Source organism: Kryptolebias marmoratus, linkage group LG20, assembly GCF_001649575.2.
Source record: "Kryptolebias marmoratus isolate JLee-2015 linkage group LG20, ASM164957v2, whole genome shotgun sequence".
Lineage (NCBI taxonomy): Eukaryota > Metazoa > Chordata > Actinopteri > Cyprinodontiformes > Rivulidae > Kryptolebias > Kryptolebias marmoratus.
The window spans coordinates 11,305,142-11,327,063 of NC_051449.1; the positions used below are offsets into that span (position 1 = coordinate 11,305,142).

The 21,922-nt window shown below is 44.9% G+C and overlaps 3 protein-coding genes and 4 non-coding genes across 18 annotated transcripts in view; 2 read left to right on the plus strand and 5 right to left on the minus strand.

Moving 5' to 3' along the window:
* Positions 1 to 220: 220 nt before the first annotated feature.
* tmem275 (transmembrane protein 275) lies at positions 221 to 4,640 on the minus strand. 3 transcript variants are annotated; one of them, XM_017422406.3, is made up of 3 exons: positions 4,223 to 4,640; positions 3,904 to 4,090; positions 221 to 2,284 (listed from the first exon to the last, which is right to left on the minus strand). In XM_017422406.3, the coding sequence occupies exon 3, from the start codon at positions 2,250 to 2,252 to the stop codon at positions 1,632 to 1,634; it is 621 nt and encodes a 206-aa protein (XP_017277895.1). In that variant the 5' UTR covers positions 2,253 to 2,284; positions 3,904 to 4,090; positions 4,223 to 4,640; the 3' UTR covers positions 221 to 1,631. The 3 variants fall into 3 exon arrangements, with proteins under 3 accessions (XP_017277895.1, XP_017277894.1, XP_037837723.1); XM_017422405.3 differs by having other exon boundaries at positions 3,904 to 4,093; XM_037981795.1 differs by having other exon boundaries at positions 3,904 to 4,640.
* Positions 4,641 to 5,475: 835 nt separating this feature from the next.
* Positions 5,476 to 10,727, minus strand: kncn (kinocilin). The gene is made up of 5 exons (XM_017422426.3): positions 9,579 to 10,727; positions 8,252 to 8,320; positions 8,122 to 8,181; positions 7,690 to 7,783; positions 5,476 to 6,182 (listed from the first exon to the last, which is right to left on the minus strand). The coding sequence occupies exons 1-5, from the start codon at positions 9,724 to 9,726 to the stop codon at positions 6,110 to 6,112; spliced, it is 444 nt and encodes a 147-aa protein (XP_017277915.1). The 5' UTR covers positions 9,727 to 10,727; the 3' UTR covers positions 5,476 to 6,109.
* A 105-nt stretch (positions 10,728 to 10,832) lies between these two features.
* trnag-ucc lies at positions 10,833 to 10,904 on the minus strand. Its single transcript has one exon. It is a non-coding gene; the product is annotated as a tRNA-Gly (tRNA).
* Positions 10,905 to 11,045: 141 nt separating this feature from the next.
* trnai-aau lies at positions 11,046 to 11,119 on the minus strand. Its single transcript has one exon. It is a non-coding gene; the product is annotated as a tRNA-Ile (tRNA).
* A 196-nt stretch (positions 11,120 to 11,315) lies between these two features.
* On the plus strand, positions 11,316 to 11,387 carry trnaw-cca. The gene has a single exon. It is a non-coding gene; the product is annotated as a tRNA-Trp (tRNA).
* A 277-nt stretch (positions 11,388 to 11,664) lies between these two features.
* On the minus strand, positions 11,665 to 11,736 carry trnap-agg. Its single transcript has one exon. It is a non-coding gene; the product is annotated as a tRNA-Pro (tRNA).
* Positions 11,737 to 12,708: 972 nt separating this feature from the next.
* The window catches only part of gigyf2 (GRB10 interacting GYF protein 2), a 15,998-nt gene continuing 6,784 nt past the window's right edge, over positions 12,709 to 21,922 (plus strand). For 2 of the 10 annotated variants that reach the window (XM_037982075.1, XM_017422536.3), the window contains exons 1-16: positions 12,711 to 12,811; positions 14,337 to 14,395; positions 14,548 to 14,743; positions 14,862 to 14,957; positions 15,211 to 15,319; positions 16,627 to 16,732; positions 16,838 to 16,878; positions 16,964 to 16,999; positions 17,172 to 17,273; positions 17,777 to 17,988; positions 18,083 to 18,230; positions 19,032 to 19,283; positions 19,380 to 19,552; positions 19,758 to 19,914; positions 20,010 to 20,176; positions 21,083 to 21,177. In XM_037982075.1, coding sequence (XP_037838003.1) covers positions 14,358 to 14,395; positions 14,548 to 14,743; positions 14,862 to 14,957; positions 15,211 to 15,319; positions 16,627 to 16,732; positions 16,838 to 16,878; positions 16,964 to 16,999; positions 17,172 to 17,273; positions 17,777 to 17,988; positions 18,083 to 18,230; positions 19,032 to 19,283; positions 19,380 to 19,552; positions 19,758 to 19,914; positions 20,010 to 20,176; positions 21,083 to 21,177 — 1,928 coding nt within the window. In that variant the 5' untranslated portion in view covers positions 12,711 to 12,811; positions 14,337 to 14,357. Of the gene's footprint in view, positions 12,812 to 14,336; positions 14,396 to 14,547; positions 14,744 to 14,861; positions 14,958 to 15,210; positions 15,320 to 16,626; positions 16,733 to 16,837; positions 16,879 to 16,963; positions 17,000 to 17,171; positions 17,349 to 17,776; positions 17,989 to 18,082; positions 18,231 to 19,031; positions 19,284 to 19,379; positions 19,553 to 19,757; positions 19,915 to 20,009; positions 20,177 to 21,082; positions 21,178 to 21,922 lie in introns of all 10 variants that reach the window. The other 8 variants (XM_037982074.1, XM_037982072.1, XM_037982073.1 and 5 more) reach the window with 8 other exon arrangements.

Sequence of the window (21,922 nt, forward strand, 5' to 3'; positions counted from 1 at the left end):
CAAGCCCGCGTTGGTTTCTAAGCTGGCTAATCAGTTCGACTGAACAATTAGGCAGAGCTGAGCAGCTGCTTAATTAAATGAACTAATTAAAGGTTTCACAATGGTGGCTGGACGAAACAGGTCTCATTTCCCTTCAAAAAATGACCCCAAACGCTCAGTCACACACAACCACTAAACCTCACATTTTACTGAAATACCTTTTTTTTTATTCATACGCTTTAAAGGAGTCACACTTGGAATGGCTACTTCAGTTTATAAACGTCACAAAAATATTTCCTTCATTACATTTTTTTTCTGTTTTACCAATACACAAACAAAAAAAAGAACATACACACAAACAACACCAGCAATTCACAACGGGGTGTTTGCATCTCTATAAGTCTTTTTTTTTATCAGAACATGCAGAATGAGGCCCCATCATTTGGCACGACACTGAGCTTTGAGAAGAAAATGAGTCCTTCTGCGGATAAAAGAACGTGGCTCTGACTCCGCAGATGTGAGCTTGGCTGCTACTCCTTTTAGATTTCTGAGATGGAACATTTAGGTCATTTGCATGCATTATTAATACTTACCAAAAAGAAAAAAAACAAAGAGTCTTTACTCAAAATCCAGAGCCAAAGAAAGGCTTTTCTGAAGAAAACCACTATTGTGCACTTTTATATAGCCCTCATCGGATTGATCCTGATATTTCAGTCTAAGGCAACTTTCCTTTTGAAGGAGATCAGGGTTTTAATGTCTCCTGTCTGTGACCACTCGGGTTTATGGCTGACAAGAAGACATCACAGTGATAGGGAGCAGATACTTTGAAACTCTGTTAAACTTGGCTTTTCGGTGATGCATTTGTGAGAAAACTCTTGTCCAAATTAAATAGCACAATAGATTTAATGGTTGTTTTTTAAAATTAGCATGAAAGCTGTGGATTTAAACTGAAACCTTAACTGAAGGTTTGGAGACCATAAAGAGAAACACAGAGTTCACAGTGTTACTGTTAGAGTGATGACAAACAAAAGCTACATCGAACTACAAGAAGGATGCATTTAAGAGCTGTGCATGTTTCCACGTAAATATACTGCAAACGTACTGGCTGCGTCAAGGATTTAATCTCCAGTGAGGGCATTTTGCTTTGGGACCCCCGTGGCCTATAAAGTTAAGTGCCCCTGAAACGAGTTCACCGCTGAGAACTGGCTCGCCAAAATGCCAAACGTCTCCTGTCGAAATCCGCCGCTGACCTTCCGAATGTACTCTTTTCAGGACAAATGAACGATCCGGTTTCTCTCTTGAGCCCTTGGAAATGTCCGCTGACAGATGGGCAGGCGGGTGCAAAACAAATACACTCGGACTGTTTCAGGTGCTTTTGTTTTCGACAGCAAAATTGTTTGTAATGCCCCTCGTTTAAAACAGGCCTGCAGGGGAACGGCAACACAGAGGTAGGGATTTTGGTACCAAAATGTCAAAATCCACATACACTTGAATGCTTTGCATGCTAGTAACTTTTTGCACAGTAAGAGAGAGAAAAATAATACTCTTGACAACCATATATGGCACAAACAAGGATCAATCCCAGCGTGTCCTGGACTCAGAAGCATATTTACACAGCATGAGCTCTGGCTTTGGAAGCGTCTCTGCCCCCGCTAGGTGGTCCCGTCGTCACGCGGCAGGTTGAGCCTCACCTCCCCGTCTGCTGCTGCTGCGGAGGCCGAGTATGCTGCGGTGCCAGAAGCGCACGAAGGGCCGTTGCTCTCCATGGTGAAGAGCTTGCACGGCCCCGGCAGGGTCGCGTCAGGGGACTCCATCTCGGGGCTGGGGGCCCTCGACGATCCGGCGGACGACGTGGGGCTCAGCTGCACGGCCGTGGTGTCCTGCAGCGTGTGCTCGCTGGTCTCTATCTCGAACGCCGCCCCGCCGGCCAGCCCGCCGTGTCCCATCAACCCGGCGCCCCTGCCGCCCACCTTGGAGCCCCGCGAGCTGTGGGGGGGCGGCAGGCGGCTGCACACGCAGCAGGCCCCAAAGAAAGAGAAGGCCACCAGCAGCAGGACGGGCCCGATGATGATCGGGGGGTTGGCAGAAGGCACCAGCGTGCTGAAGGCGAACGCTCCCACCAGGGTGATGTTGAGTCCCGCCAGCATGATGCACAAGCCACAGGCGCAACAGAGAGCCGGAGAGGGGAGGCCATGGGGGCGGGACTTCCTCTTCTTCTGCTGGGGCTCTTTTTTAGGCACAGGGGTGCTGTTGTTCTGATCAGCGAGAACCATGTCGACACCTCCGGGCAGCTTCTATCTTCTATCTGTTTCAGACACACAGAAACAAAAGAAGATAAACTTGCAGCAGTGGCGACATGACACTTGTTCCTCGCTCACATGGCAGAGTCCTCCCCGAGAGACAGAGCTCTGCCCGTTCATCACCGCCGCTGACGCTTCTCCACGTTACAGATGTGAGCAGAGGCCACAAAACTGACATGCAGCGACCACCGCTTTGTGCTCGAAGAGATCAAACTGAAAACTAGGGCCACTGTGAGCTGCAGGTCAGTGGAACAGCTAAAACTGACATCTGACCAGCAACATCTAATCCTACTGTGTTCACTCCTTACTCACTGCTTTTACTCTCCCGGTCTAAAATGACTGCACACGTCTAATTAAAACTCAATGATAATACAGGTATCTTCAACTAATTGTATGTTTTATCCACTCATCTCAGGGTCAGAACAGATTTAGATCTTCTGTTGGGTGTTTTTTTTTTGGCCTGTAAGCCTGTCTGATTACAACATTATTACAGATTAAAGGAGTTGTGCTATTTATCACAGATTATTGTGTGTAAAAGTTCCTCCAGATTGTTTAGAAATGGCTCAGAGGAACTTCTTTTTTAAGGTGTGTGTATGATTATATTAGTGATAGGAGGCCCAAAATCACAGCTGAAGTTTTAAACCCTTTGATTATGTTTTTTTTTTTTTTAAAAAAAAGGGCCAAGATATTTTCTTTAAACGGAGCTGAACTGCAACCTCAGTTCGGCATCCTCCTCCTCCTCCTCCTCCTCCTCCTCCTGTCGGGTTCCTGGCCTCACCCGTCGCCATCAGTCATGATCCGAGATCTGATTAGGCGGGCCTCATCTGGTCGTTGTGCTGCCACAGAGTGGTGAGCAAGGCATAAAATATAACTAAACTAAACAAAACAAACAACTATATGCTTAATGGGGACCGCATCTTTTCTGACCCAACAGGTGTTGCCATGGAAGCTAAAAAAGGGAGTTGTGTGTGTGTGTGTCCACTCAGAAACAAATCCACCTGAGGGTATGGGAAAGGAAAATAACATGGCTAACTGCATCTACCACTTTTAACCATGGCTCATCTTAAAGCAAAGGGACACGAAACACTTCCATTCAGATCTGTGTGAACAAAGTCAACAAATCTCATGTCCAATCAGATCAGAGGAGACATCTTTTTCTCTTCTTTTATGATGGAGACAACTTGAGCTGAACATAGGGGAGTCAAACAGCTAAACTCCACATGGTCCTCGGTAGCAATCCGGTTCGAAACGTTTCAACTCAGGGATGTAAACACAAAAAGAAGAGGAACCGAATCCACACTGGTCCGTGAACGCCTCACGAACAAGGCGACTCTCTCCTTTGCGCTGAAAATGTCCTCGCTGCTTCTTAGTGATTGAACACTTGTGTGTGTGTATGTGTGTGTGTCCTGATTAGGTGTGTGTGTGTGTGTGTGTGTATGTGTGCGCGCGCGGGGCTGGGTGATGATGCGGGCTGCACGGGGCCGGCGGAGGACTTCATCAAATTAGCACTTCCACCCATGCAGCGCGCGCGCTTCTCCAGGAGGACGCAGTAAACAGACCAGGAAGAGGGGGGGAGATTTTTAGGGAATAATTAAAAAAAGAACCCGTAGAGATCAAGTCTTACCCTTTATGTCGACATGCTGGAGGCGTTTCCATTGTCCGCTCGGCAGATTTTCACACGGATCCTCCGGCTGATGGTCGCATGTGGTTAATGACAGCTTCTTCTTCTTCTTCTTCTTCCTTTTTTTTCTCCCTTTCAGTCCAGATGGGCACCGATCAGTCAGCGGCAAGCGGATACAAGACGATCCGACCTGCTGGATCCGGCAGGAGAGAGAAGATCACTGAGGTAAAGGCGGCTTTTCTCGCAGGGGAGGGTGTGTGTGTGTGTGGAGGGGGGTTCTGACGCGCGGACCCGATAGGGACCTGGCCCAGCGGAGGCGCACCTGACCGACGGCTCGCTCCTCCTGCAGCGGAAGCGATGGTTTCCCAGGCAGCTGTCCTCCGGGCGCTGCGAAGGCTAATCCCGATCTGAGCCGGTGTTCCCCTCCTCTGTGGACGCGACGCTGCTCTTGTCTCCTCGTCACCGAGACCATCCATCACCAGGGTGCTGCTGCTGGTGTGTGTGTGTGTGTGTGTGTGTATGTGTGTGTGTGTGTGTGTGTGTGTGTGTGTGTAAGGGGCGGGGAGGACGAAGATGCAGACTGTTGCTCTCTGTTTCTCAGCCTCAGCAGCACATGTTTAAGCGGGCGATAATGTTTTTTCTCCCTTGTCTCTCTCTCTCTCTTTCTGTGTGTGTGTGTGTCTGTTAGCAAAATATCTCACAAACTACAGGACGGATTGTAATTAAGCTTGCAGAAAGTAATCAATGGATGTTGATCTACAACTGGTTACCTTTTGGAGCTAAGCCCATTCAACATGGCCGCCACAGCCAAGTCACCTTAGAAAACACAAAACCAACTATGATCCTGTCAGTTTTACAGATGTTGGGCTAAAATTTGGCGTGGTAGTGGCCGAGAGTCAAACAAACAGACTACAAGTGCTACTAAAACTTCAGCATTAAGTGTTGGAGTCAACCCTGTTTGTCTGTTATCAAAATATCTCATGAAGCCCCGGACGTATCAGAGTTAAACTTTCAGAAAGTAATAACTGGGTGAACATCTACAACTGATTAAGCTTGGCTGTCCTTTTTATGTCCAGTGCTTGATCATCTTTGGAGGGATATTTGTTTGTTTGTTTGTTTGTTTCTATGAATCAGTCAGGCACAAAAAAAGCTCAAGAGCTGAACCTGAGTTATGTAGAAACTGAACAGGAAATTTAACAAAGAAAAGATAAGCACAGTTTGACAATTATATTAGTATTTTAGCATCTCAGTCAGTCCTGAAAGAGCTATTAGCTGAAAACTCGTACTGAATGATGATGCGTCTCTCAGGGGCTGTTTTAGGTCTTTGATGGATTCTTTTCCTCCTCTTCATCTGCTGTTGATATTTCACTTGTCTCTTTTCTTTATTTAAGCACGCACAATACGTTATCACGGTCATGTAAGACAACTGGATAGATTTTTTTTTTTTTTAAGCAGCAAAAATCCTAAGCAAAAACTTGCAAAGATGGTCAGATTGTCGCTCAAGTCTTCAAAATATGAAGAAATTTTGTATTTGAGCAAACCCTTTAAGGTTTGCTTTGCAGTTAAGAGGGTAGTTTTAAGCTGGTGCAGATTTCTGTGCATGCCAGTTGCTGAACGCCGCCTTCTTCGTGATTGAACGTCACGAAGAAGAGTGGCCGTGCAGGGAGGCATTGTTGATCTGAGGCCTGACAATCAAGCCGCTGGCTGTCATCGAGGCGCCGCCAGCTCTTCAGCCTCCTGGCGGTTCGTCTCGTCAACGCAGCTCGCCGTCATTCAGCCTCACAGCACGTCGCGTTCGTCGTCAGGCCGCAGCCTCCTTCCACTCGCTGCTTTTCATGCGGCAGCTGTTCTCCTTGTGCTGTCCTGAATGAGTGAATTGTGTTGCTCGGTGGGGGTGCGGGTCACTCTGTGCGTGTAATAGGTGTCCGTGTGAAACACATATGTCTGCAGAATTTGGCACATAACACAAGTTCCTAACTGTGTCACGGGGTGATAAACAACTCAGAAATTGGACCGCTCGGGTTAATTTGTCCCACTTTCCACCAGGAAATACTCCACCATTCCACCAGCAGTCATAATTTTATCTTCGTAGGTTTATTAGATTAAATAGTTAAATATGACGAGGTGATCTCAGCCCACACATCAGCTGAAGCAACATTTGTTGATTAGGCGGAAGCTGATATTTTTTTATTGGTTCATCATGTTGGCATCATGGCAGGTCTTGATCACTCGGTGACTGTTTCTGCTTCCGTCTCGATAAGACATCTGGCATGTCTGAAGTTCTGCAACAGACAAGTGCATGAGTCACAGCAGCTCCAGGTTTGATAGGACTGTAAAAAAAACCTAAACTACGTACAGCAGATCGATCTGTTGTACGACAGGTTGGGCTCAAACAAGCTGGCTACGTGTTATTTATATAATGTGGCAGTAAAGCAACTATCAAACATAATAAAATGTAATCACAAGAAAATGTTAATATAATAAATGTACAGTTAATTTTGCTTCCAAGCAGTCAGACTTACTTGTAAACTTTTAATGTGATGTTGGTCAATATTTCTCCAGGCTTTCTGAAGTTTTTTATTCGTCTCTGATTGAGAAATGTTATTGTTGTTTTTTTTGTTTAGACCAGTTGGGTGAGCATTTGAAAAAGTCCCTGACCTCTTAACAAGCAACGGAACGCCATATTTACTTTCATTTCACTTTAAAGCATCCTGCAGGGTTTCTACGGTAACATATTTCAACACCAGGATATCAAAATGGTCGTCTAGACCCTCCTCTTTTGATTAACACCTCTTTTGACCAATTAGGTCGATATATGAGCCTTCCACAGCCAATCATGTTACAACTTTATTACTGAAATCCTAGTTACCGCTGCCAAAAAATGTAAATTGTTGTCTTTACAAAGACACCAAGCATTTGCACGTATCCAAAGTGGTTCAAGAGCAGCATCCGATTCATTTTGGGTATGCTTTTTTCAGGCATTGTTTTTGCATTTAGGGGTGAGGGTTAACAGGCTCAACTCAAGGTGTGAGCCATTGTTGTGTCTACAACCAAGCAAAGAACCTGTTTTAAGTTGGATCTGTAGGCACTTTGCTACCAGCAGCCTGTTTATTTTGTTACATTTTGGGAAAATGCCTACGATAATACAGTTTGACAGACAAAAATAAAATAAATTTGTAGGTTTGTGGCAACAAAGTGATCCCCAAACAAGCTGTTCCCTGAAAACTTGACATACAGTCAAAAAGACATAAGACATCTCTGGTCTTATGTTCCACGTCTTTATTCAATTTTAGTCCCTGTTTCTTACAGACTTTCAGACACTGGTCATCTGGTGCAAACAGATTTTTTGTTGTCCTAAAACTTAAACACAAACCGTACTAACCCTGAGACCAAAATGCACAACATGCCTAAACCTACTGCTCAAGATCACTTTTAAAGATTACAACAAAGTCAAACATTATAAAGAAATTAGGCTTGGTTTAAAATTTCTGAACAGCCAAGTTTAGGTCTAATGAGTCATATTTAACCTGCAATATTTGTGTGAGCCTAACATTTCTAAAGAAAATCTCATGTTTGCCTTATTCAACTCATCAGTATCTTTGTTAAATTGTTTGTGGAAATGAAAAAATAAAAAACTGGGCATCAATAAACATCATAGTTTTACATTAAGGTGTTGAATGAGTGACATCCTAAGGGACAACTTTTCTTTCCCTTTGTTTGAAACAAACAAACAAAAATCACACTCCCTGAGCATGACTATGTGAAAAAGGACAGTTTATCGGTTAATACCCCTCGTCTGGGTTGGGTTCGGCCGTCGGTCCTCCCTCTGCAAAGGTTCCCATTCGACTCTTAGAACGCTCCAGCTGGAGCTGACTCTGAGTTCCTGAGGAGAGCCGACGGGAGAGCAGATAAAACCCGAGGAACGTGTGCCACACACAGGTGAGTGAAGGATCCAAGGATGCAGACAGAAACACAGGGATGCAAAGAAACTAAAACAGCATGGGATGGAGAAACTGATTTTTTTTTAATTTACTGGAATAAACATAAAAGGGATCATCCTGAGAGATAATAATGAGATTTGGAGGAATCACTCCAATAACGACATCTCTCCCACTGGAGGTGACGCTCATCCCTTTTTATGTGTTCACAGATATGAAGACTTTTATTTTTTGATGAAGAGGAGAAAGTCAAAGACTGCAGCCCTTTTTCCCCCCAACTCACCTTCTCGCCTCAGCGTCTCAGCGGGTTGATCGGCTGCTGAGGGGTGCACCCTGAAGTTTCCTGACAAGTTAGGAAGCCAGAATGTCATAAATGTCGTGACAGAACCTATGTACCACACGACAGAACTTACCAAAAGATGGGAAAATGTTGTTGATGTTCAGCCAGGCTTTTATGAAGGGGAAAATGGATATGAGAAGACCTGGGGAAAAAAAGTGGCAATATAAAATGTTACTTTATAACTGGCATATTTTAATTCTCCTTCCAGTTCTGATTGGAGCGTGAAGTAATATTCGAGAGGCCTTATGATGAGCCTCTTCGTGGCGCTGAGCTCCAATTCAGCGCAGTTATTGATTTCTTTGCCTTATGAGCCCGATAAGGCGGCGTTTGCAGGCTGGCAGCTCCTGAGGGTGGCTGAGATGCGCGTCTGTGGCTCGAAAATGTCACGGAACTGCAAAAGGAGTGAAAACAATCTGCCGAGAACACTCTGTTCACGCTCATTAGTCAGCCTATGTGTCGGAGGCGTCATCGAAGCACCCACCTCCCCCCCTCCACATAATTAGACGCCGCTCAGCCGCACAGATGCTGCCGCGAGAGGGAGAAGTCTCAGTCGCGCCTGATTTGATTTGCAAATTTGTGTGTGTGGTGGTGGGGGGGCACGTTATAGGAAGACAAATGAATTATTGAAAGCTGATCGGATCGTCGGTGAGAGTAAACTTCCCATTAACTATGCATGCTGATGTTGTCTTCCTCAGATCAAGCTCTGCCCTCTTGCTCCTTCTGGACAGGGAGCCCGCTGGGACACGCCTTTATCTCGGCCACGCAGCTCTGCCCGCTTTCAGCTGGTTCTGGTTACTCTGTTGGATCAGATGAACGCCCGATGGAAAATGTCACAGACCACAGATCCTGGCATTCCTCCGTGACACATATTCATTAGTTTGATGTGCGTGTGTCCTCGCACAAACGGGCAGCACTCTGTTTTCACTTTTTTAAAGCAGTGAAAGTACCTTATTAGTGTTTTGGAGGGTTTGTGACATTTGTTTCCCTTCAGAGCCAATTTTCCTACTCTGACATGTTCTTTTTAAAAAATATTTCCTTGACTCCATGACAGCAGCGTCCAATCCTGGTCCTGGAGGGCCTCTATCCTGCAGGTTGTAGAGGTTTCCCTGCTCTTCGGCAGGTCTTCAAGTCCTGCAGAAGCCTGTCAGTCACTCAGTTATTAAAATCAGATGTGTCACAGCAGAGAAACAATAAAACATGCAGGATAGTGGCCCTCCAGGACCAGGGTTGGACAACGCCGCTATGAAGATCACTCGGTTCAGTTATTTGGTACTGTCTGAACTCAGAATGTACAAAAAGAATGGTGTTATTTTGGTAAATACAAAAAGAAATCACTCTGAGCAGTCACAGCCTAATAACTTTACCCCCCAGCCAGGTCCTGCCAAGTGTCTGATTCTCACCGAGGCCTCCAGCTCCAAGGAAGATGCCTCCTACAGCATCAGCATCACACTCCCGGGACACCCCGATGATGATGCAGCCAGCCACGATGCTGAGCAGGGCCGAGCCCACCCGTAGCCCATGGTACTCCCCGATGCTAACAGGGTTCATTCAGCAGGTGGAGGCACCCCACCTGCCGCACACACACACACACACACACTCACTCAGGTAATAGTCCTGACACTGAACTGTGCTTCAGCCTGAGCCCTCACTGCCGTCTGCACAGATGCACTTCCATCCCCGCCTTTCACTCTCTGCGACGCAGAAGGCACTTTCTCCGTCTCCCGAGACTTCTCATGCATCTTTTAAAAGCGCGGCTCTGGTTTCCCCTGAAAATTAGAAAAGCTCGGAGCGCTGGCTCACACAGCAGCTCAAATCAGATCGTCTGGTAGCGTACGAGCTGCGTTCTACTGACATTTTGAAATTAAAAACTGATGACAAAACAGCAAGACAAAAAGAAAAGTAAGACAAAGCAGAGAGAGACAAGAGAGACGGAGGGAGGGGATGAAGGCAAAGAGAGGGAAAAAAGGCCACAATTAGGGAGCTGGACCATGTGCATCTTGTGTGATTTCTCTGTGAGCTTGAAGGAAATGTGTAATGAAAGGTTCAGAGAGTCCTCCATGGTGGGGGCCCAAGGCCATCCACAAAGGCATGCAGTTGCCATAGGAATAACATATCCATGGCAACGCCAGAAAAAAAGAGAGAGAGCCGGACTAACACCAGTGAATATAGGGTAACAAATTAATGTACAATACTGGGCGGAGGAGAGACACATTTCCTCCTCAACAAGTGAACTCTTTCCTTCTGTCTTCATTCATTATTAATCAGTGTGAACAGAAGAGTAAAGAAAAACTGAAACTAGGAAATAAATCAGATGCTTATCAGCCTTTGCAATTGCATGCTAACCTGTTATGTCACTCAGTGGGTCAGCAGTTAACAAGTTGTATAATGGCAAATGTAAATGTTGCTGGTGATTAAAGTGAATTATTATATTATTATTATTATATTATTATAAGATGGAAATCTTTCTTGCTTAAGGTAACATATTTTTTTCATCCACATATGTCTTGCAGGCAAAGTGACTAAGCAAAAAAAAGTTTAGAAAATGCCCTTTGTCTGTCCACTTTTTATCTAATAATTAATGCACGTGTTTGTTTTGCAAATATGTAGTCGTCCTCTGAATTGTTCTGTATTATAAAAAGAAAAAAAAAAAGTTTTGCGTTGGCCGGGAATCGAACCCGGGTCAACTGCTTGGAAGGCAGCTATGCTAACCACTATACCACCAACGCATCACGACGCAGGTCACGCGACATGAATCCTATGTGTTGTACATGCAACATCCTTGTGTCAAGAAGTCGAGCTGGAGACTGTACCAGCCTACTCATAGGATAAGAGAACTGAAAAGACAAAAGAAGAAAGAAAACATGACATGGCCCGTACGGGGATCGAACCCGCGACCTTGGCGTTATTAGCACCACGCTCTAACCAACTGAGCTAACCGGCCACCGCAGAATTTTCACGCTGATAACTTTATAACAGCACGCTCATCAGACGAGGAAAAACTGCCCTATTGGTATATTATGTATATGTCTAACCTTAGAAGCATCAGTTTATATACATGATTTCCAAACAACACAACCCAGAAATCATACATCTGTTAATATTACCTTTATATAAACTACTGTTCCCAGCCTAAATCGGACCTCGTGGCGCAACGGTAGCGCGTCTGACTCCAGATCAGAAGGTTGCGTGTTCAAATCACGTCGGGGTCAGTTCCATTTTGTTTGTCTATTCCAATAATCTTCGTTGTTGTTTTAAAACGCGACTCCAGACAGAGAAATGCTTTGCTGAGTTACTTTTGTTATAAATGCATTACAATCCTGAACTAGTCTGTAATAGTCCTTACACATGCTGTCTATACTCTAACTTCAAGAAACGCCTTGGTCGAGAACCGAACAGTGACGACAATGATAATAATGTCACCCCTTACTGTTATATACTTACAGCACGATCAGTTGTCTTTAACTCAGAGGAAGCAAAAAAAAACTAGGGCTCGTCCGGGATTTGAACCCGGGACCTCTCGCACCCTAAGCGAGAATCATACCCCTAGACCAACGAGCCGCTTAGTCCAACTTGCAAGCTACATTGTTTCAGAATGTTGTAAAACCTGTTTTATATAGTCTGTCAGCGACTTCGGAAGATTCCTAGATACACAGGCTAACATTGTTGTAGAACTACTCATTCTACGCGTAGCTACAGTGTTTGTTTTGTTTGTCAAAAGTCTTGAGAGAGTTAGCTAACTGCTAGCATGTAGCACGTAGCTAAAATCAGCCGACTTGCATGTTGACTTTACCTTTAAAGAAATGCTAATAGCTCCGAACTGTATAAAAAGTTTACTCATGTTCCAGCCCCCAAACAGGTGTTTTATTTAAGCTGTTTGAACTGCAGACACCTTCCTACCCAACCTGATTGTTATGAATGTCCTGCTCCTACTGGCATAACCTGTCCAATAGGTAACTGGGTAGTTTCTACTGAACTAACCCCCCTGCAGTCAGTGTGGCTTTAAAAAGCTTAAAAAAAAACACACCCTAAATTCAAAATGGAATAAATAAAAAATCAGGATCTGAACATTTATCATGTCATGTAGTCCTCAATGAGAAACACCGATTTAAGCAGTTACTTTTGCAAAAATGTTTAAAAACTTGCTTTTATTCTAATTGACAAGGCAAATTTTTAACACACAATGCAGCCCTAAAGTTTTTATTTTCCTAGTTAACCTTTTCTGTAAACAATATATCTACTTAATCAATACTTAAATCCATTTGAAAGCTTAAATCGCATTTTAATGTTGAATATAAAAAGCTCTGAACAGAAGGCCAGGGTCAATATATTTCTCTTAACAGTTTCTTTTCTTTTTTGGGGGTGTGTGTATGTGTGTAAAGACAAAGTAATAGCCCCTTTAAGTATATTTTATATGTGGTTCAATTAGAGTGCACATTGTTTGACATGAGAGTGATAATAAACACATTAAATCATCAGTGTTTACCAGTATGTAGCAGTCAGCAAATCGTGCCTCCTGCATACGGGTTTATAGGTGATGTCATGTGACCCAAACTCAGCCATCTTGTGGAAAAACGAATAGAGAGAGACACTCAGCAACACGCATACAAACCCCGAGCTGTCACAACTAGTCGAGGTAAGACAGCCGAAGTTTCGTCCACTAACCAGGCAAATACCTACATCCGAGTTAAGAGCCGTGCGACAGGGGGCACGTTCTCACGGTCCGTGGCCGGTCGGCGGTGCTGTTAAAACGAGCCATGTCGACTCGGCCTCGCAGCACCGGGCTCTGGTGAGCCCTGGTGCCCGGCCGGGTCGCGCGAACTCGCGGGAGGAAGCGGCCGATGTGTTCCCAGGCTGCTCCGGGAAGGCCGCGTGTAGCCGTTAGCTAATCCGTTAGCCTGCTGGAAACGGCCGTTAAACGTATATTATATTTTTTTATATTCGCTTCTGCCTGAACAGTTGTTACGTGAGACACACCATTTACTGTAAAAAATTTAAAAACCCACTCGTCCACATGTGACACTTATATATATGTTGGTTATTTTGGAATAAAACGCTGTTTGCTAGCAGAGGAGCTAGTCCAGATCTGGGTGTCGTGTTGCAACAGCGTGCGGCTAAAGGGGCACTTTAAACTACAACTCCAGTGCCTCCTTTACACCCTGTCTGTTACTGTACAGTCAGACTTATTTTAACTTGTAAGATACTCCTTAGCCAACATATGATAGACGGCTTATGTTGTTATTTGTTTGTATTAGCTCGGTTTTATGGTGTTTTTTGCTACCGCAGTGTTGGCGAGTGATTTCTTCTTAACCTTTCTGACCACTTCACCGACACTCAGGACCGTCTGCTTTAAGGTCAGCCCGGGATGTTTCAGCTGGGGTTTGTTCATGTTCTCGTTATAAAGGAAGCCATCGTTTGATACAACAACCCGGACAACTTGGCTACAAATGATTCGCTGTCTCTGCTCCGTCTAAGTCCCCAAAAAGGAGGAGTAAACATGACATTTACCAAGTTATTAGTTCATGCTGTCCACCGACTGGGCCCTTTTTTCAGCAAGTCATCATGCAAACTCAGATGTTTTGCTTTCGGTTAACAATGAATAATGACCCTAGATGCTTGCTGTAGTTGTCTGTAAAGTTTGCTGTATCGATTGCTGTAAATGGGAACTAGTTATTTTATATTCGGTGCAGCTTATCTACTCAAGGACCCCTCTTTTGTCAATTACAGGTGTCCGGCGTGGACCGCAGTCTGGGAGGCTTCCTAAAATAGCTTTTAGCAGATTGAAATCTTATACGGTTTGTGTGCAGGAGGGATGGGCGCGCGTCTGAAGGGGCTGAAATACACGAAACCCAGCTCAGAGGATGAAACACAACTTTAGTGAACGGTTACCTTGGCTGTTGTAGTATTTTTTTTTTTTTTAAAAAAAGGGCACACCCCATATTTCATACCAGTGTGAGCTCATTCAGGCTGGGTTATGTTTGGACTCATCTCGCTTTGTCCACCAGAGATGCTCAGAAGTTGTTCAGCTAACCTTTACGTCACTCTGTGGAATGAATTTATTCTTGTTTCCTTATCAAAGTTGACCACTAAGCTAGAAGAAAAATGTGACACTAACTCTGTTTTTTCTTTTCTCTGTGTCTCTCTGTTTTGTGTCTTTGCAGAACTCCAAGGAAGAAAAAAAAATGGCCGAAACCCAGACGCTTAACTTTGGACCAGAATGGTAATGAAGCGAGCACGATTAGGTTCTGAGGCGGGTTTTTCAGCTGGAGCCTGTTCAGGCATGCCGCCTGCCTCCTTGGCTTTGGTTGTCGACTCTTGTTTCTCACTTCGTTTAGCCTAAATGCGTTTTGGGTGTTTGTTTTTCCTCTGCAGGCTCCGTGCCCTGTCCGGAGGCGGTGGCGGTGGCGGCAGCGGCGGTGGCGGCAGCGGCAGTGGACTCGGTGGAGTCAGTGGAAGCAGCAGCCTCATTGCCTCTCCACCCCTCTCACCTGCGTTGCCAAAGTATAAACTCGCAGACTATCGCTACGGGAGAGAAGAAATGCTAGCACTTTATGTAAAGGATAACAAGGTGGGTAGGTCCACAGTGGTAACTTGAATAGAACTGGTATTAGTTTCAGAATGAGGATGTCATAAGTCATTTTTAAAGCTTTAATAATTCAAAATAAATGTGGCCTCCTCTCCTCCAGATCCCTATAGACCTACATGATAAGGAGTTCCTGTCCATACTGCAAGAGGAACCCTTACCACCTCTGGCACTTGTGTCTTTTACAGAGGAGGAACAGGTTGGAGCACTTTTCACAACGTCATGTCATTTTATTAGTTAAAAAAAAATTAGTAATAATAATTAAATTAAATGAACATCGGAGTGTTGTCGGACGCACGCAGGAGTTGAGTCGTAATGTTCTCCAAACGTTCCACCTGGAAATCTCGTAAGCCTAATGAGAGCGGGACCAAAGAACGGAACTGCGAGCTGAGTGTTTGTCCCCTTTGTCCCCCCCCCCCGTCCCTCCCTGCCCTCCCCGTTTGTCTCTGCAGAGAAACTTTTCCATGTCTGTAAACAGCGCAGCTGTACTTCGGCTGACAGGGCGGGGAGGCGGACCGATAGCCGGGGCGCCGAGGGGCCGAAGTACATCAAGAGGTAGAGGTAAGAATCCAGGCGGCAGTCGTGCACAGAAGTGTCAAGTTTCACTCCGGTTGCTTCAGGTGGTCGGAGGAGCGAACTGAAGCTGTGGAATCAAAATCACAAGTTTTATGGGGTTTTTTGTTTTGTTTTTTTTTAATTGGCGTTTTAACTGTTTTATGGTTGTGGCTTCAGAGTGGCTCCAACAACTGCAGATAGTTAGGATGCCTCTGAACAGCCCACCATTACTCCCACAGTTTGAGACTGGGGAGGTGTGTGTGTGTGTGTAACAGTAGTGCTCTGTAGGTTTCGTGCTTACTCGTGTAGTCGAACCTCAGCTGCTGAAACCTCGTAATTGATCCACCCTAAAGCTAGAAACCACCTTCCAAAAACTATTTATTTATTTTTGCCACGGTCTACAAGGCTGTGGCGCTCAGGATTCCATCGACCCTTACACGTTTCAAACATGTGCTGTGAAGAAACAGGTTTTCCGACGATAATGTTTTGTGGTTTTCGCCAGACAAAAAAGCCGCGTTGTAGAAACAAATGACGCGGAATGGATTGAAACGCTGGAGATAACGCTCAGTCTTTCCCTCTGTGCGCTGCGGCTGCGTGTTCCTGCTTTGGTGGCATAAACAGAAGGTTTGATTCATAAGAAATAAAAACGCTACCAGAACTGTACCCCTCCTTTTTCATAACTGGACTACAATTTGGCTTTTCTGCGTTTCATGCACCTCACTACCTCTGCCTGGCTCGAGACGATTCTGCTGAAAGAGAAAGGACCAGCAACAGTTTGACTGAGGTGTAGATTTTAAAAAAAAAAGGGGGGGGAATAAAGTACAGATAACACTGATGAGGTGAAAGGCAAGTTGTCTCTTCTTGCTGCTGCAGATGAGACACAAGACAGCGGTTGCTTTATTTCTAAACTCATCTTAAATTCTTCTGTTCTGCTGATGTAAGGAGCGCGTTCTTTTATATATGAAGTCTGACATTTTACAAAAAGGCATCTTTGTGCAGCTAAGTCGCATGGCTTGTGCCGAAAAATGCTGCCCGTCACGGTGAGGACGGGTTAACTTAAAAGCTCCACGGGCTGCTTTATTGTCCTCTGTGTACACAAGAAAGGAGGACAGGACAGTATTAGGATTCAGCAAATGTTGGGGAAAGATGATGGGTTTTTCCATTCGGCCTGCTTGTGTGTTTGGTAAAGAATATGTAAACGATTTAAAAAAAAAAAACATGTTGCTAAGTCTCAGCTATTTTATTTAAAAATTAAATTCATAGAGGAAGCAAGAGAATTTAATGGTTTGGTGCGTGTCGCCTTACGATTTCAGGTCGGGGAAGAGGTGACGGAGGCTTTTACCAAAGAAGTTTTGACGACGTGGAGGGTTTTGGGCGCGGAGTGCGAGAAATGCATCGCTCTCAAAGCTGGGAAGAAAGGTATCGGAATAAAGAGTTGTGACGTCACAATAAGAAGTGCCGGGTTTTTGGCAAAATTGTGTGTTTTAGTCACGACCTAAGAGGTTTTATTTTTCCCCTCATCAGGGGGGAGAGACGATTTGAAAAGCCAGGACGAAAAGATCCAGGTTGGTGTCGCTCGAATAGTCAATATTTAACAAATTATGTTTTTTGTTTTTGTGCTTACCTGCTTGTTGCTCTCTACCTTCTTAGCAGAAGCTGCTCCAGGACATTTTCCGATGAATCACAGTAAGTTTTCTTGATCAAGTTAAATAAAACGTGCCCCACTTAATCAGGAGTAATTGAGGCAAATATAGCATTGCTTTTATTTATTTATTTATTTTCCTATTACATAAACTGAGATTGTTAAATATATATATTTTCTGGCGGCGTCTCCTTCACCTACCTGGGGTTTTTGAAGTTCGAGGCGCTTACGAGGACGGCGGGGCGGGACTGCCGAGGAAGCACGACTTTACGCGCTCAGAGAGCGAGAACTGGCGCACTTCTCGCGATGATCAGAACGGTGAGGATGATGAGGGGGTCTGGCGCCTGGCAGGTTCTCAACGGGACAATGACCGGTGGTGCCCCCCGAGCCCAGGTGGGCCCTGCAGAAACCTCGCCACCTACATATTTATCTCAGAGGAGCCCTCTGGGATAAATATACCGGTGTATTCTGAGATGTTCCACATTTAACTCAAATATGCTGTTGTGTTACAACCTATATTCTGCTTTTGGCTCTTGCTTTCACTGTCATAAAAAAATTAGCATTAAAACAACCTGCCTGCTGTTGTTGAGCACTCCAGTGTGCTGGCCAAACAAAGCTAACGGGGGTGGGGGGGGGTGTTTCCTCTGGCATGGAGCCCTGTGGGTCCTGCGGGCTGAGGTGTATGGTCGCTCTGGACTGAGTTAATGCTTTTGAGTTCCCATGAATGCGCTTGTTGAGCTGGAACTTTTAGCAGCTGTCCCACGCGATTAAGAAGTTTGCAATTTTTGTGCCCTTTTTTTTTTTTTTTTTTTTTACCGCAGACGGGCCTCGGTCGGCAGGGTGGCGGGAACACCCGGACCAGCGTCGGCGTTTCCCGTTCGACGCGCGGGAAGACGAGCGCGGCTACAGGAGGCAGAGGTCGGGCAGCGGCAGCTTTGAGGACGAGAGGGACAGCTTGCCCGAGTGGTGTCTGGAGGACGCAGACGAAGAAGCGGGCACATTCGACTCCTCGGGGGCATTTCTGTCTCTAAAGGTAACGGGGTTTGAAACAAAGACAAATATTTATTTATTTTAGTAAAAGGCGGTGCGATTTCTGAGGAGACGCTTCTCTTATTGTGTGCTTTCAGAAAGCATCAAAGGAGCCGATCCCAGAAGAAGCAGAGCTCGACTTCAAACCCTTGGAGGAGTGTGAAGAGGGCCTGGAGGAGGCGGACACGTCGCCCAGGGACACCAAAGAGACAGAAAAGGAGGCCAAAAGAGAAGCTGACAGAAAAGGTCAGCCATTTTGATCCCTCAGGTTCTGTGTCCTTCACATATGTGTGTACGTTAGGATTGTTAGGATGGTGGTAATTTGAGCTGGATGCCAAAGAAAACACTCAGAATTCAACACCATCAACAATACTATAGTGACACACACCATTACTGAAGGTCAGATAGTCCTCAAGTTTTACAAACTATAAAAGAAGTCCTTACAGTAGTGGATGACAGCTCCTCTATTACAACATAGTTAGATGTTGCAAATATATTCTATTTATTGAAGTCACTCATTAGATCATTTCTGCTGCTGCTAATCCTGGATGGTATGTGCAAAACTGACATGAAGCTTTGAGTGTTTTGTTTTCATAGTCAAGGAATTAGTTTTCTCTCAAGATGGAACTCCAGACAGACAAGGAAACATTAAATATCTGTCATGAATCAGAACGCAGTGCTTTGCTTGAACCTTTCACGTGGAAGTGTGTAGATCTTTACGTCTTTAAAAACAAGATTACACTCTGATTCTCACTCCTTCGTGGCATCTTATTAAATTCATAACAATGAAAATAATAATAATGAAAAATAAATGTTTTCAAGCTGCACTGGTGTGAAGGTTTTACTCTCTAAAATCGCTTAAAGTGGAACTAAATGGTCGTACGCTGGAGCCTTTTAGATTAGTTTTATTCTCGAGTTGTAAGCATCCATTTTTGTGGTCATACACCCAAAGTTTTATTCCTCTCTGATCATCAGTTCCATTTGCGTTCTCAGTAACTAAACTAAAAAAAAATGTTTGAAACATTACGTTTCGTCTGTTTGTTTCAGAGTTTGCCAGAGTCTCGGAAGAGGCTCCAGCTGTTCATCCACCTGTTGCCTCGGCGGCCTTGGAATCCCATCCCCCGGCGCAGAGTTTATCCCCCAGCCACCCCCACAGGACGGAGGAGTCCGAGAGACCGGCCGAGCGCCAGCCGCCCCTTGAGCTCCCGCCAGAGCCGTGCAAAGCGCCCATGCGTGTCCCGATGTCCACAAGCATTTTGGAGTCTCTACCCATGACCCACGTTTCCAGCGCCCTGCCAGGTGGGGCTCGGTTCTTCACTTTCAGCGGAGAAGGCCCTCTTTAGCCGAACCTAACGTCTGCTTATTTTCTTTTTGTTGTGACTCTGTTTCATGCAGAGGTGTCTGCTCCATCATCATCGGTTCATCTACCACAGCAGAAGCCCATGGAGGTCCCTATGGTCATGAGCAATCCCTCACCCTTCACATCAAGCATATTAGCACCTATAAGCAGGCCCACCATTATGCCACACGACACCGACGAAGACGAGGGACTAAAACACTTTGAGCAAGTACGTTTTGTCGGCTTTTAACAGAAACCTCTGGCAATACTGCTGCCTTCAGATGAATGTCCCTTTGTCGTGAAATCTCTTAAAGCTTGTGTTCATATAAGGAAACCATGTTGTAAATATTGTTACTACGGATGTGAGTTTCACCCCAACACTTTGGGATTAATTGACTGACCAGCATTAAAAGAGCACATTGTTCTCGTCCCAGGAGGCAGAAAAGATGGTAGCGTACCTACAAGACAGCGGCGTGGACGATGACAGACTGACCGCGAAGACGTCAGAAAAGCCCAAGCCTGCAGGCCTGCCTCTGACCCACGAAGCAGCCCTCAAGTGGTTTTACAAAGACCCGCAGGGGGAGATACAGGGTGAGAATATTCACAGTTTTATAGCCTTAAACATTTAAGTTTTACTTTGGAAGGTTTTCTCATTTGAACCCACGACTCTCCTTTTGCTCCTTCAGGTCCGTTCAGCAATCAGGAGATGTCGGAGTGGTTTCAGGCTGGTTATTTCACCATGTCGTTGTTGGTCAAAAGAGGCTGCGATGAAGTGTTTCAGCCTCTGGGAGAGATCATGAAGATTTGGGGGAGGGTGCCATTTTCTCCAGGCCCTGCACCTCCACCCCTACAAGTAAGGATCCCGGCAGAATTCCTAATTGCCTCAAGTCTGAGACCAAGAGAAGAGTTTTGTTTAACTAATCTCACAAGCTCAGAGTTTCTGTCCACCGTGTTTGGACAAAATGCTGGTGTAGCATCTAATCTACTAATCTGCCCTTCTTGTTGGTTTTATTAGCCGTTTCCAGCCTCACAGTTTAAACCAATACAGCACGGGGTTGTTTCTTTTATGAGTTTTAAACTGGTAGCAGCTTCACTCATCTAAATATATAACATTAAGCAAAGAAAACACTTTTTTTCCTCGTAATGTTTCTTTGAAAATTGGATTTTATCACTTCTATTGTGGGTTTGAAGTTAAAGCAGCAGTGTAAGACCATTAGATATTAGAAATTTTGTGATTTTGAAACTTCTTAGCTCTTCATGAAGCAACATTTGAAAGTGTAAATGAATGCCCTTCATGGCTTTAATATCACCAGTTTCTCTACAATGATTCACATTTCCAGCATTTCAGGAAAGAAACCAAGCAGCTCTTAGATTATTTTAAAGTTAAACCAGCATCTTTAAACTTGTTGAACAAGCTTATTCAAGTTCCGCTCCAGTACTAGTCAATGACCTGTAGATGGCGTTAAAGGCCAGTTTTTTTCATCCTGCTTGCTGTGCAGCCTTTTGATACATTTATAATAAATATTTCAACAAGGTAGTGAAACTGGAGCATATTGATGGCAGAGCCTGAATCGGCTCTCTGTCCGACTGACTGAGGATTTAGGCTTTATTTCTTCAAATAGCCCCACTTTTTTGTTGCCTGAGAAGACTCAGAAAGAGAAACCTGACTTAATACGGGTCAGTTATTTCCTTTTTTTTAGCTCCTTCTGTGTTTCCAGAGCCATGGTTTGTTCTGACTCCTCCTTCCTCTGTGTTTCAGTCTGATGGTGACCAGGAAAGGTTGAAAAGGCAGCAGGAGCTCACCGCCCTCAACCTTTACCAGTTACAGCAGCTCCAATATCAATACCTCCTCAGGTGCGCCGCCGTCACACCCAACACGTCACATCCAACACATTACAACCATCACATCCAACACAGTTCCCTCCAGGCCTCGAGGGCCGCTGTTCTGGGAGTTTTCGGTTTTTCAGCTCCAACACACCTGATTCAAATGGTTTAACTACCTCCTCACCAAATCAAGTTCTCCAGGAGCATGGAAACAAGTCATTCATTTAAACCAGGTGTTTTAAAGCAAGAACATCTAAAACATGCAGGAGAGCGACCCCCCAAGGAACAGAGTTTGACACTCCTGCTGTAGAGACAGTTGTTTTGTCAACAAAGCTGTCCTGTGTGGAAACAGTTGCTAATGTCCAGATATATTTATACTTTTTAACTGAGTAAATATGACTCATTTGTTTTTCAAACTGTAGGACAAGACATGTCATTAGGCCCGAGCAGCGACAGCGCTGCGAAGGCCTATTGTATTTCGTGGAATTCCTAATATTCTTTTTCTTCTTATTATTATTAGGCCCGAGCAGCGACAGCGCTGCGAAGGCCTATTGTATTTCGTGGATTTCTTCATTATTATTTTTCCGCCACTTTACGCGGCTCTTTGGACGACTTCCCATATTCAAAAACTTCACCGAAAGTTGTCCCCCGTGTGAAATCGCGTGATTCCATTGAAATCAAAAGTGGGCGTGGCCAAACTGCTCCACAGCGCCCCCTAACGTGAGATAGGACGAACCGTAAGTCGTAGAAGCGTGGAACCTTGGCAGGTAGGTAG

What these genes read in the sequence shown, in the direction of transcription:
- tmem275 (XM_017422406.3), bottom strand. Translation starts at nt 2,252, where the DNA reads ATGGTTCTCGCTGATCAGAACAACAGCACCCCTGTGCCTAAAAAAGAG.
- kncn (XM_017422426.3), bottom strand. Translation starts at nt 9,726, where the DNA reads ATGAACCCTGTTAGCATCGGGGAGTACCATGGGCTACGGGTGGGCTCG. An exon ending in CCTTGGAGCTGGAGGCCTCG is followed by an intron (nt 8,321 to 9,578) that starts GTGAGAATCAGA and finishes TTTTTTCCCCAG; the next exon opens with GTCTTCTCATATCCATTTTC. An exon ending in GAACCCAACCCAGACGAGGG is followed by an intron (nt 6,183 to 7,689) that starts GTATTAACCGAT and finishes TGTCTGTTGCAG; the next exon opens with AACTTCAGACATGCCAGATG.